Genomic DNA, 12,834 nt, shown 5'->3' on the forward strand with positions numbered 1-12,834 from the left:
TCTATTCAGAACACCTCTCTGAAACATATCTCAGTGTGTCAAGTCTGAGCGGTACAGCTGGCGAGATCTCCACTCGACGACACCGATAAGAAACCTCTTACTGCTGTTTACCCTGATGAATGAGTTTCTATTGAGCCTCAACTAGGAATATTTCATTAATAATAGATCTAGTCAAACATTGAATCTTTTGTTCCAAGCACATTTGAGTTATACAAGAAAGTTAGTTTCGTCAGAAGTATTTTTTACATTCTTTAAGAGGGAGTTGTTCAGGTTAGCTGTAAGTGGCTCAGATATTTGGATAAAGTTAATTGCACAACACCCTCAGTTGTCATTTCTAAGGAATCAAAGTTGCTTAAAGTGTGACATTTAATGTAAAAGCCACCTTTTTATAAGAATAGCAGGCTTTTATTCCCCTAATGCTTTGTGACTTACGTTAAACCACCGTGTGTCTGGCTCAACTTCTATCCAAGTGCAACAGTAGAGATTAAATTAAATGCAGTTTCTCAACACCATAAAAAAATACAATAATTACCCAGTAGAAAATGAATTCAAAACAAGAGATGTTGACACCAGAACCATTTTAATGTACAAACACTCAAGAGGTCACAGTTATGTTATGTGCAAGTAGTGCAACTGTGTGATATAGATTACAGTGATAAATAATGGTGTTCATTCAATTGAACATGTCAATCCTTCATTACACCAAATGACAGAGGCTTCATTTCTGTGTTAAGTTTTGCAGCGTGCTGACATTTCATTTACACTGATGAAGACAATATTAAGGCAAATAAGATTCCATTATAAAAAGAAGCATTAAGGTAGAAAACAACTTCAAAATGAAATCCTATTCGATAAGATAGTATTAGTACTTGAGGTTTAACTATCTAGACCAACACATGTTGGCAGATTTGAATGTGACTAAATACGATTACACGATTTCTAAACAAGCATTACCACATCTACTCTGTAAACTTAGTGCAAAAGCACTCTTTTTTTCAGTTACCTGACACTTTAGAGAATCTTGAACTCAAATTATAGTAAAAAGGGTGTTTCCTCAATGCAAACCAGTTTATCAGCAACACCATACATTGCTGAGACACCTCAGCCTTCAATGGCTCTTAAAGTGCTTCCCAGAAGAACGCCCAGAGCCATCAGCCACAGAGAATAGTAGGTTTTAGCGGCAGCGCTGGTTGTGACTGTTAGTGCTGGCTGGATACCTCTGAAGGTATTCACCATTAAAGGTGATGATGAGCTGTTGGTGACGTAAATCGTTTGGCTGAACTTGTCAATCTGGAGACAAGATATTACGCCAGTTAGGTAAACAAAGCATTGTTCCAACATTTGAGCTGAATTGACCTGCCATTGCATTTAAGACACACCGGAAACAAAACTCACCACATCTCTGCTGACTTTGATCGTTTCTTTAAACACAGTCCAAACCACAGCCTCATTGCAAGTGGGGGTGGTCAAGGAGCCAAAGTAGCGGTAAAACTTGGTGCGATCCACCCCAGATAGAAGATCATCCAGTGACATTTGATCTGTCACCTCAGCAGAGTTGCCTGAGGGCAGAAACCGGATGACTGCAGGAACTGTAGCATTTGATCAAAAAACATCAACTGAAATTCTCCCCAATAAAAGCTGTAATCTCCTTACTGATGTTTGGGATTTGGGCAAGGTAGGAGCTCAAGATGTTCCAGCTGGCAGGTTGGCCAGTGGCATCACCGGACATTTCCTGAAAAGGGTACATATTCAAATCAGTCTCAATTGTTATATCAGTGTTACAAAACACTGAAATGCATCTTTTCTCACCTCAATGAAGAAACCAAGAGCAGCAAATCCTGTACTATCCATAAGAGCTTGATCTATGTCCCCATTATGGATTGACTTGATGTTTACAATGTGAAGCTGGGGGAGTTACGTCAAGAAGAAATAAATATATATATACATATGCATTTTGTGGCAAAACTAACTTATGACTTATAACATGAGAAAGGAACTGTGGTACCTCCATGGGATAGCGCTTGCCATCCACAGTGTGCTCGGAGCCAGGGACAGAGGTACCATTACCCCAGTGGAGGTGGAACTGCAGGCCGTCATAGCTAGTCTCCAGACCTCCTCCTGAAAGCCCAACACCACTTTTGATGGCGATTCTGACTGAAACATGATGGAAAACACAATGGACTATTAAATCAAAACTGCCAAGAAACAATTGAAAAAAGAGGTCAGTTGGCAAGAGGTTGCCGTTGAGCTACTTGGAAGATAAATACACACCAAATATTTCAACATGATACATGGTGTTTACAATCCTGGTTCCCTGAACAATCCCTGAGCTTGTGATACCTTGAGGAAGTGAAACTGACTCGCGGTAAAGATGCATTGGTACTTAAAACCGTCAGACAATTTTTACTTGCAGGCTCAAATAAAATGAAATTAAAACATTTGGCACACAGGGTTCCTGTCCACATCCACTTTTTACCTGTGTTGCCAGTGTTCACGATTTTATCCAATGAGGAGGTGCTGTTGTAGTTAGTAAACGTGAATGCAGTCAGATTGGAGTCAACTTGGGCAGATGCTGAGACGATGTCAATGGGCGACTGTTGGCTGCCATTGCAAAACTCGGGAACAATTGTTGGCCAGGTAGTATCATCTACAAATAGGAACAAGGCTTTGAGTAGCTGAAGAGGAAAAAACGCTTAAGATGTTATGTGTTGTCAGGCTGAGAGAAAGGAGGATACTCACTGCATTCTGGCTCATGATAGCACCAGGCTGAAGAAGGGGGGGGGTTACACTTAGTTATTCTGAAAAACAATCTACAAATAAATTGTTAATATGGATTCAAGATTAAAGTAATAATTAAAATACCGACTGAGCCTCCGGCACAGTGGGCGTTGGGCACGAGGACGCACACAGCGAGTAGAGCTCCAAGCCAATACATCTAAAACAACAGATAGAAATTCACTTCACACAATTTATTTGAACAACAAATAAACACTCACATTAACTCCTCGACAAGACTATGCAGCTGTAGCCATGAAACTATCTAGATGAGAATCAACTAGATGTAGTCCGTTTCAAATGGGTGCAACAAGCCAAATGACACGTATAGGCAATTTACGCACACAATTTAACAACTCTTAAAAAGAATTAAATTAATCACAAACTACTGCAAAAAATTAACACGCTACTGTCTCATGTACAGACGCAACAGAGACTAACAATAGTGCAAAAAAACCAAAAACTGAAGATAATAGGAGGTAATTCCGCCACAGCCGAGTCCAAGCAACCGCGAGTCTCACCTTTGACGCACCTGCACCTCTCGACTGAAACAGCCTCATCTTCCTTCTATTTATTGGCTCAGCCCATCCAGTAACTGCTCTGACACCGCCTCTATGTCTGAGTTATACATTCACAGTCACCTGAGACCATTCCCCGGGGTCTGATAAGCAGAGGAGATGTAATCCCGTATGTCGGACTAAAGGAAAGTACTTTTGCGTGTATTGCTGTGATATATAAATACTCTGTAATGATCAAATGATAGAGCGACATGGCCTTTTTTTTCTTTTTCTAAATCATGCCCTTTTACCGTAACGCTTTGTGATTGAAATATGCGTTGGTTATTAAGATTATACTTCATAATGCATTTATTAGCAGTTATATGCTTTTGCAGATATGCCATGAGCACTATATGTTGTCAAAGTTCATAAAATGTGAATAAATATGTACATATCAACACAATGTTTTTGCAAGTAAAAGTAAAAAAGGTACAAAGTACAAGTACAAAAATATACTTCATGTTGACAGGACCTTTATTTCATGGTTTAGTTCCTGATTGTCCCATCACTTTATAGTTCCAGGAACTTTTCCTGTGTGATTTGTTTCAGACAGATGCCTTTGGTCAAACCAAGAAGCAAGGACCACAGAAAAACACATTTATTTCAACAATTCTTTATTTTTGCCGCGTGTTAACTAAAGCCCTGCACTTAACTTCACAGGGTTAGAAATCCCATCACTCACCCAAACAGTGACATGTGCCTGTCGCTCCGGCTTCATACTTTTTCTGTTTTCATATTTTCGTCTCACAACAGTTTCTAAATCTTTTTTTAGTGCTTCTAGGTTACAGAATCATTGTTTTTCAAATCGTTTTATTGCTATTAGATGACTTCATATTAATTCACGATACACAAATATGTTAAGACACTCATTTATCTAATCATATAATCTCTGTGTTCCTCAGTCTAATCTTTTCAGTCCAGTTTTTATACCCTTTACGTTTGACAGCTCTTCTGCAATCAACTCAATGCAGAGCCCACTTTCAGTCTGAACACCTAAACCTGAATCTGCTCCAGTTTATCCAGAATACTGCAGCATGAGTACTAACAAAGACTAAGAAAAGAGATCACATTGCTCCTGTATTACCTTCTCTGCACTGGCTTCTTGTAAATCTAAGAATGCAATTTAAAATCCGTCTCCTCACCGACAAAGTCTTAATTGGTGGCGCTGAAGGAGCTTGGACCATATTACCTCTCGAGAGAGCAGCGCTCAACTAAACGCGAGGTTACTTGTGGTTCCTAGAGTCTCAAAAAGTAGGATGAGCGCCGGAGCCTTCAGTTATCAAGCTCCTCTTCTGTGGAAGCAGCTTCACTTTCAGTCCAGGGGGCAGACAGTCAGCACATTCAGAGAAGGCTGAAGACTTTTCCTCTTTGATAGCGCTTATGGTTTATGCTGGCTCAGGTCTGCCCGGGTCCAGCCCCTAGATATGCTGCTCCAGGCCGAGACTGCTGGGGGACATCGTAGGATCTCACTCCACTTCTCTCTCTCCTATGAATTAATGTACATTACTACTTCTCCAGAGTCGTTGTGCTTATTCTAGCACATTCACTGTTGCGGTTATTTTTGGTAGTTGTAACTTTTTCATCATGCTACTACTCTTATTATATGAATCATTTTGTGCATATGCATTGAATGCTCTGTTATGTTCATTCTGAACACATGGCATCTATTTTACTTCCGCCCATTAGTGGAGAGGGATCCTCCTCTGTTGCTCTATTTTAGGCTGGACAAAAAAAAATTATCTTACAGATTCTCTTCATGACTGGATCACCTATACGGGGCCACAGGTGGTATTGATGTGATCTTTTTGTTTAAAAACTCTCAATTGAGCTTTTTCCCCACCAAGAACAAGTGTGAGGTTACATTTGACGTTTAAGCTAAACGATGTGGCAACAAGCATGTAAGAATCACTTACCAACTTTAACAATTGAAAACAATTATTAAATTCAATGTCAGCTATTTGGAAAAAGCTTGTTTACCTGCATGGATTTTGAAAATAATGGGAACTTGACAAGGAATTAAAAGTGTGCTCCATTACAGGTCTAACAGATGGGTTATGCTGTGGAAAACTATGTTCTCTTGAGATACACATTTAAACTAAAAACTGTCATTTGTTCAAATGCTCAACTTGGAGAACAACCTCTTGAGGATGTTTGAACAAAGTTCTCTCTCTCTCTCCCTCTCTCTCTCTCTCTCTCTCTCTCTCTCTCTCTCTCTCTCTCTCTCTCTCTCTCTCTCTCTCTCTCTCTCTCTCTCTCTCTCTTTCTGTCTCTCTCTCTTTCTCGTAACAATGTCATTGTGCAACATTTTCAAGGAAGAAGAATGGCTTGGTTTCTATAAATGAGTGTGTAAAGTATGTGTCAAATAGATAGATACAGGCGGGCAGTCCGACTGGCTGAGAAACCTGACAGAGAACATGATAAAGCATCCTTAACGTCATGCAGATAAACATGTTTATTCAGTTCTTGGATAAAAACAAACAGGTTAGTTGGCTTTATTGCTATCCTTCTTGTTTCATCATGCCAGGCTATGTACTCACCCATGCTGTATTTTTGTAAAGGCTCTCTGCAACAACTCTGCATTGAAGCGCTTTGTTCATTTGACAGCTCTTCTTAGAGTGGCAAAATGAAGTCTGGCGCCAGAAAGTAAAAGCCACCTTTTTATAAGAATAGCAGGCTTTTATTCCCCTAATGCTTTGTGACTTACGTTAAACCACCGTGTGTCTGGCTCAACTTCTATCCAAGTGCAACAGTAGAGATTAAATTAAATGCAGTTTCTCAACACCATAAAAAAATACAATAATTACCCAGTAGAAAATGAATTCAAAACAAGAGATGTTGACACCAGAACCATTTTAATGTACAAACACTCAAGAGGTCACAGTTATGTTATGTGCAAGTAGTGCAACTGTGTGATATAGATGACAGTGATAAATAATGGTGTTCATTCAATTGAACATGTCAATCCTTCATTACACCAAATGACAGAGGTTTCATTTCTGTGTTAAGTTTTGCAGCGTGCTGACATTTCATTTACACTGATGAAGACAATATTAAGGCAAATAAGATTCCATTATAAAAAGAAGCATTAAGGTAGAAAACAACTTCAAAATGAAATCCTATTCGATAAGATAGTATTAGTACTTGAGGTTTAACTATCTAGACCAACACATGTTGGCAGATTTGAATGTGACTAAATATGATTACACGATTTCTAAACAAGCATTACCACATCTACTCTGTAAACTTAGTGCAAATTTACTCTTTTTTCAGTTACCTGACACTTTAAAGAATGTAGAGCTGAAATTATAGTAAAAAGGGTGTTTCCTCAATGCAAACCAGTTTATCAGCAACACCATACATTGCTGAGACACCTCAGCCTTCAATGGCTCTTAAAGTGCTTCCCAGAAGAACGCCCAGAGCCATCAGCCACAGAGAATAGTAGGTTTTAGCGGCAGCGCTGGTTGTGACCGTTAGTGCTGGCTGGATACCTCTGAAGGTATTCACCATTAAAGGTGATGATGAGCTGTTGGTGACGTAAATCGTTTGGCTGAACTTGTCAATCTGGAGACAAGATATTACGCCAGTTAGGTAAACAAAGCATTGTTCCAACATTTGAGCTGAATTGACCTGCCATTGCATTTAAGACACACCGGAAACAAAACTCACCACATCTCTGCTGACTTTGATCGTTTCTTTAAACACAGTCCAAACCACAGCCTCATTGCAAGTGGGGGTGGTCAAGGAGCCAAGGTAGCGGTAAAACCTGGTGCGATTCACTCCAGATAGAAGATCATTCAGTGATATTTGATTTGTCACGGAAACAGAGTTGCCTGAGGGCAGAAACCGGATGACTGCAGGAACTGTAGCATTTGATCAAAAAACATCAACTGAAATTCTCCCCAATAAAAGCTGTAATCTCCTTACTGATGTTTGGGATTTGGGCAAGGTAGGAGCTCAAGATGTTCCAGCTGGCAGGTTGGCCAGTGGCATCACCGGACATTTCCTGAAAAGGGTACATATTCAAATCAGTCTCAATTGTTATATCAGTGTTACAAAACACTGAAATGCATCTTTTCTCACCTCAATGAAGAAACCAAGAGCAGCAAATCCTGTACTATCCAGAAGAGCTTGATCTGTGTCCCCATTATAGATTGACTTGATGTTTACAATGTGAAGCTGGGGGAGTTACGTCAAGAAGAAATAAATATATATTTCTTTTATTTCAGACTCATGAGTCCATATAGCAACAAACAGAACAACAAGAATATATAAAATACAATATAATATGTTACAACACGAGGACACAGGTTCATAAGTTAAGAAAGTCACTTGTGGTTAAAAACATACAAACACTTGTTCCAATGCTTCCAGTGACAAGACATAAATACATTTTGTGGCAAAACTAACTTATATCTGAACATGAGAAAGGAACTGTGGTACCTCCATGGGATAGCGCTTGCCATCCACAGTGTGCTCGGAGCCAGGGACAGAGGTACCATTACCCCAGTGGAGGTGGAACTGCAGGCTGTCATAGCCACTTTCCAGACCTCCTCCTGAAAGCCCAACACCACTTTTGATGGTGACTTTGACTGAAACATGATGGAAAACACAATGGACTATTAAATCAAAACTGCCAAGAAACAATTGAAAAAAGAGGTCAGTTGGCAAGAGGTTGCCGTTGAGCTACTTGGAAGATAAATGCACACCAAATATTTCAACATGATACATGGTGTTTACAATCCTGGTTTTCACCCCTGAGCTTGTGATACCTTGAGGAAGTGAAATCTGACTCGCAGTAAAGATGTATTGGTACTAAAAACCGTCAGACACTTTTTACTCCCAGGCAAAGTCATTAAACGCTCAAATAAAATGCAATTAAAACATTTGGCACACCTGGTTCCTGTCCACATCCACTTCTTACCTGTCTTGCCAGTGTTTGAGATTTTGTCCAATGAGGAGGTGCTGTCGAAGTTAGTAAACGTGAATGCAGTCAGATTGGGGTCAACTTGGGCAGATGCTGAGACGATGTCAATGGGCGACTGTCGGCTGCCATTGCAAAACTCGGAAACAATTGTTGGCCAGGTAGTATCATCTACAAATAGGAACAAGGCTTTGAGTAGCTGAAGAGGAAACAACGCTTAAGATGTTATGTGTTGTCAGGCTGAGAGAAAGGAGGATACTCACTGCATTCTGGCTCATGATAGCACCACTCTAAAGAAGAGGGGGGGTTACACTTAGTTATTCTGACAAACAATCTACAAATAAATTGTTAATATGGATTCAAGATTAAAGTAATAATTAAAATACCGATTGAGCCTCCGGCACAGTGGGCGTTGGGCACGAGGACGCACACAGCGAGTAGAGCTCCAAGCCAATACATCTAAAACAACAGATAGAAATTCACTTCACACAATTTATTTGAACAAACAACAAATAAACACTCACATTAACTCCTCGACAAGACTATGCAGCTGTAGCCATGAAACTATTTAAATGAGAATCAACTAGATGTAGTCCGTTTACGCACACAATTTAACAACTCTTAAAAATAATTAAATTAATCACAAACTACTGCGGGAATTTAAAACGTTACTGTCTCATGAACAGACGCAACAGAGACTAACAATAGTGTAAAAAAAAATCTGAAGATAATAGGAGGTAATTCCGCCACAGCCGAGTCCAAGCAACCGCGAGTCTCACCTTTGACGCACCTGCACCTCTCGACTGAAACAGCCTCATCTTCCTTCTATTTATTGGCTCAGCCCATCCAGTAACTGCTCTGACACCGCCTCTATGTCTGAGTTATACATTCACAGTCACCTGAGATCATTCCCCGGAATCTGATAAGCAGAGGAGATGTAATCCCGTATGTTGGACTAAAGGAAAGTACTTTTGCGTGTATTGCTGTGATATATAAATACTCTGTAATGATCAAATGATAGAGCGACATGGCCTTTTCAAAAATAATTCCCTTTTACCGTAACGCTTTGTGATTGAAATATGCAACAAAACACTTATTATCATTATGTGTTAAAACTATTTAAGTTACAATATTGGTATCATAAAAAATACATTCATGGGCAGTAATAAAATAAGTGTTAACAGTTTATAATGCTTAAACTCATTGATTTAAAATCTTGTGAATTTCTTACAAGTGTTCATTACAATATTAAAAAGGGCCTCGCTGAATAATTTCCACATGGGACTCTTCTAAGGAGACCATCCTCACCACAATCAGTATCCGTCATTTGTTCAAATGCTTAACTTGGAAAGCAACCTCTTGAGGATGTTTGAACAATGACTGTGCTCCTCTCTCTCTCTCTCTCTCTCTCTCTCTCTCTCTCTCTCTCTCTCTCTCTCTCTCTCTCTCTCAATAGAAACTGTTGAAGCAACGTCATTGTCCAACATTTCCAAGGAAGAAGAATGGCTTGGTTTCTATAAATGAGTGTGTAAAGTATGTGTCAAATAGATACTGACAGGCGGGCAGTCCGACTGGCTGAGAAACCTGAGAGATAAACGGCCTGATAAAGCATCCTTAACGTCACCCAGACGCCATGTTTATTCAGTTCTTGGATACAAACAAACAGGTTAGTTGGCTTTATTGCTAACCTTCTTGTTTCATCATGCCAGGCTATGTACTCACCCATGCTGTATTTTTGTAAAGGCTCTCTGCAACAACTCTGCATTAAAGCGCTCCGTTCATTAGACAGCTCTTTAGCCCCTAGGATCTCAATATATTCATATTTAAAATTAAAAATCATTGATTGAATCAGAAACCCAAAACAATGACATGAAATAAGAAATGAATTGATATATAAGGATAAAAGAGGCAGGAAACTATAAAAAATAAATTTAAAAAAAAAGAATCAAAACCAAGCTCACGGCAGCTCTGCCTTTGGCCAAAGAAGACGATGCTGCCGGGCGCCGAGCTCTCAAACTCCTGCTGGAGCGCCGACTGCAGTTTGAAGGCAGCTGTGAAGCCGGGTTTCTGTCTGCAGTGGGCCGGTTGTAGTTTCTGGTGAACCTGCATGAATTATGCCGATTTTGCATGGAATATGACCTCGCATTAAGAATAACTAAATAGAAATTGCCAATGTTCTCACTGATTGTTTATTCATGTAGTTCATATAGAGCCATCAGTATTACATTGAGACAAGTTACACACGGCAACTCTAACTATTCAAACCAATAGATCTAAACCATGAACTTGACTTGGTTTTTATGTCTTTGTTAACACACCCTATTGTGTCATTTGTGGCTACATAGTCCCAACATAATTACTTAATCACTACTCCTGCAGCCACACCAAACTTTAATTCAAACTTTGAAACCCAATCCAACTACACTTCCGTCAGTTACAGTGAGTCAATCAAGTATGTGATCTAGAGAGTGTGAGAGAGAGTGTGCATCTTTCCTGCATAGTAACTGTATTCCATCGCCAAGCCAATTCACATGGAAAGCCAGACACTACCTGAAAAATGAACTCATTTTAGCAGGATGTTGAATTGACGTTTGACCTGTGAAATATCTGCTGCAATCTGTGTTGTTGTTCTCACATTGGGAGCTAGAAGTGAAACAAAATGTGTTTGATTATTATTTAATTATTTATGTATGCATTTTAATTCATATAATTTTAATCTAATTTATATTATCCTTATTTCCCCTCTTTTCTTTTCTTCACCATTTCATGTTTATTGTTCTTTCTGTGTGTTGTACACTGTACCAACACTACATGCGGTTGAAAAATTCTAAAGCATAAATGCAACTGGCACTTGCAGTAGTAATTATGCTTTGTTGCACTGTGTATGCAAGCTGTTAGTGGACGCACCAACAACACCAACAAGTTTGCTATATTTGTTATAATTGCACAGTAGTGTACAACAACTTCCTTCACATGCAAAAAATGCTGTCAACAGTTGTGTAAGTCATACACATGAAGTGATGTTGTTGAACTGACGTGTCTGGCTAGTAAAACCCCAGAAGAGATTCGTGGCAAAGTCCCTCGGTCCAGACCTTGAAATCAGAACTTCAGAGTATAACAAGTTTATATGTATGTCCGATATCAGCCACGTACAAACATAGCTTTCACATGTTGCCACATATATTTGTGTTATATTTCAATTCACGCTCAGTCTGCAAGGTGAATGGTGGCCTGGTCGTACATTTTAGTGATTAGTACATTTTTAATGGCGCAGACTATTGATTATTTTTTATTTGGTCTCCTTGGTTTGGCTTGGCAGATGTGGTGCCATGTAATCAATTTGCATAGTCTAATGTTCATAAAATGTGTTTAATTTGAATGAACATACTGCTTCAAAACGTTACCCACACCTAAAAGACTTCATTTAGGAAACATCTTGTATTTGCAGTACAGTACAACAACTCTTGAGCTGATCAATTTACATTCAGGACGTCTGCGTCACAGTCACTCCCTCCTCGTCAGTCTAACTCCCTTCACCTGTTCTCCCACCTGCCTCTGATCACTAATCAAGCCCCTCCCAGACACATGTTGCCAGAATCCCAAGCGCCCTTTCACCAACTGATATCCTGTTAGGCCCAATCCAAGCCTCCCTCACCCTTACGGACTCACACATTTTGAGGCGCGCTCCCGCGAAGTCTGAAGGGTTATGGGGTGTCCCATTGTCGTGTGCCTGAGGGCTCTCTGGCAGACATTTTGAGCCCTTTACGAACCCTTTCCGTAAGTCAGCATTAGATGCCGACTTTGCCTGAGAGAGTTACCCACAATGTACTGCAACGTGAGGTTAAACACGAAGTTCCCAATGGAAGCATGGAGAAAAAAAGGTAAACAAAAATGTAACACAATGATGAAATACCTTTACTGTACAACATTATGGATTAAAAATTAAACATAAAAACACATGAATTAGAGGAACGCAAGCAAAAAAATGTCTGTATATATATATATATATATATATATATATATATATATATATATATATATATATAATTTAACAGTCATCAAACATTTCGTTTTGACAAAAACAAGTGATTTCATCATTTAAAATGACTTCTCATCCCCTGAGGAAGACGTTCAAATCAGTGGATATGAAGTATAAAATGAATAGGCAATTGTACACAATATTGTTTTATGTAATTAAGTGTTGTTGCAACAAAGTGCGATCTTATTCATATGTAGACCAGTTCGAGCCCTCACTGACTCTCACACTCAACCACTCAGCAGCTGACGTCAGTGAGTCTCTGACGGTTCAGGGTTTGAGTGTTTAGGGTTGGGCATTACTGTCCCTGTTTAACCTGCAAGCCTGACGCTCGGTGAACATACCAACCTGTCTAACTCTGCCTGCGGTTTCTGGAAGATGGAAATAAAAGGTCGAAGATCCCTGAAATCTGGTGTGTTGCAAGTGGGTCTCGATACGACCAGTTACAATCTGTTATCCAGAGTCGCATCCTGCTGTCCATAAATAAATGAAATAATTTGAAGAAGCATTTCACCCTCAAAGAGTATCAATTTTTTATTTCCCCA

At 39.5% G+C, this 12,834-nt stretch overlaps 1 protein-coding gene across 1 annotated transcript; it reads right to left on the reverse strand.

The window, feature by feature from the left end:
* Positions 1 to 484: 484 nt before the first annotated feature.
* Positions 485 to 9,038, reverse strand: LOC137789711 (uncharacterized). Its single transcript, XM_068583473.1, has 15 exons — positions 9,033 to 9,038; positions 8,640 to 8,712; positions 8,517 to 8,543; positions 8,254 to 8,424; positions 7,773 to 7,921; positions 7,413 to 7,508; positions 7,257 to 7,335; positions 6,999 to 7,162; positions 6,710 to 6,893; positions 2,477 to 2,647; positions 2,006 to 2,154; positions 1,810 to 1,905; positions 1,654 to 1,732; positions 1,396 to 1,559; positions 485 to 1,290 (listed from the first exon to the last, which is right to left on the reverse strand). Exons 2-15 carry the CDS (start codon positions 8,710 to 8,712, stop codon positions 1,102 to 1,104), a joined length of 1,791 nt encoding a protein of 596 aa, XP_068439574.1. The 5' UTR covers positions 9,033 to 9,038; the 3' UTR covers positions 485 to 1,101.
* Between the last annotated feature and the right edge of the window lie 3,796 nt (positions 9,039 to 12,834).

The sequence above is a fragment of the Clinocottus analis genome, unplaced genomic scaffold, assembly GCF_023055335.1.
Source record: "Clinocottus analis isolate CAN_PGR_092001 unplaced genomic scaffold, fCliAna1.0.p SCAF_19, whole genome shotgun sequence".
NCBI classification, from domain to species: domain Eukaryota; kingdom Metazoa; phylum Chordata; class Actinopteri; order Perciformes; family Cottidae; genus Clinocottus; species Clinocottus analis.